The sequence below is a fragment of the Trichechus manatus genome, unplaced genomic scaffold (assembly GCF_000243295.1).
Source record: "Trichechus manatus latirostris isolate Lorelei unplaced genomic scaffold, TriManLat1.0 scaffold00141, whole genome shotgun sequence".
NCBI lineage: Eukaryota > Metazoa > Chordata > Mammalia > Sirenia > Trichechidae > Trichechus > Trichechus manatus.
In genome coordinates this window covers 4,077,716-4,078,906 of record NW_004444077.1, presented here as the reverse complement: position 1 = coordinate 4,078,906, position 1,191 = coordinate 4,077,716, and the positions used below count along the sequence as shown (strand labels likewise).

At 32.6% G+C, this 1,191-nt stretch overlaps 1 protein-coding gene across 8 annotated transcripts in view; it reads left to right on the top strand.

Moving 5' to 3' along the window:
* CEP295 (centrosomal protein 295) overlaps positions 1–1,191 on the top strand; it is a 33,471-nt gene that overhangs the window by 6,447 nt on the left and 25,833 nt on the right. For all 8 annotated transcript variants that reach the window (XR_002825500.1, XM_023739838.1, XM_023739839.1 and 5 more), the window contains exon 4: positions 666–887. Coding sequence is in view for 7 of the 8 variants with exons in the window: in XM_023739838.1 (XP_023595606.1) it covers positions 666–887 (222 nt within the window). In the remaining variant the exon portion in view is untranslated. The remainder of the gene's footprint in view (positions 1–665; positions 888–1,191) is intronic.

Below are 1,191 nucleotides of genomic sequence, written 5' to 3'. Positions count from 1 at the left end.
TTGAGAATATACACAGCAGAACATACACCAAGTCAACAATTTTTGCATGTACAAGTCAGTGACATTGATTACATTCTTTGAATTGTGCAGCCAGTCTCACCCTCATTTTCCAAGTTGTTCCTCCCCTGTTAACATAAACCCACTGCTCCCTAAATTTTCCATCTGATCTTTGAAGTTGCTGTTGACAATTTGATCCCGTTTAGATAGATTTTAAACGAGCGCACATGCTCAAGGCAGACATTCTTTACTAGTTAAGCTAAACTATTCTTTGGTTTTAAGAAAACTTCAGGGGATATTTTTTGGTTTAAGGTTATTGCAGGACAGTAGTTTCAGGGGTTCGTTCAGCCTCTGTGGCTCCAGAAACCTGATAGGTTTTTTTAAGCTTTAAATTTGTATTGGGAAATAGTTGAATTTTGGCACCTTTACTATTTAAACTTAAGTTGAAAAAATTATTTCTGGTTATAAAATTGTACCTGAGTCAAATAGCATTGTTGCGTATACTGTTAAATTGTAAATATTGAGAAAAATAAAGTTATGTTTTTGTTTTAAATAGTAGTTGTAGTTGTTAACTATACTTAGTAGTTGTTAACTATACTTAGTATAAATATAGAACAATTTACCTGATCTATAATAGTTGCTGAATAAGTTCTTTTTTATTCTTTTAGTTCCCTTGGCAGTGAACACCCAACAGATCCCGTCAAAAATTCTTTTTAAAAAATTATTAAATAAGATCCGAAGCCAAAAGTCTCTCTGGACAATTAAATCCATGTCTGAGGATGAAAGTGAAATAATTGGGACTGTTAGTGAAGCTGAGAGTAAAGTACTAACCATTGAATCAGGAACGATTGCCAGTGAAGAGCAAACATTACCTCCTGGGCAGGAACAAGGTGATTCTCTCCAATAGCCTCATTTTATAGCACACAAACCCTTTTTAAAATTGTTTAATAATATGCTTATTCCTGAAAAATCAAAGAATAGAGGTCAAAAGGCAGAAAAAACGTTAAAGCCCGTAATCCTACCAATTAAAAGCCACAAATCCCAAAAACCTTAGTGAATCTCTTTCCAGACTACTTTCAATGTATTATCATTGTTCATATATATATGTATATAAAAAATCTAGTGTAACTTATGAACCAAAATTAATCAGTCCTCTATTAATTTTTCTTGCTATTTCTTATCTGTAATATGCAT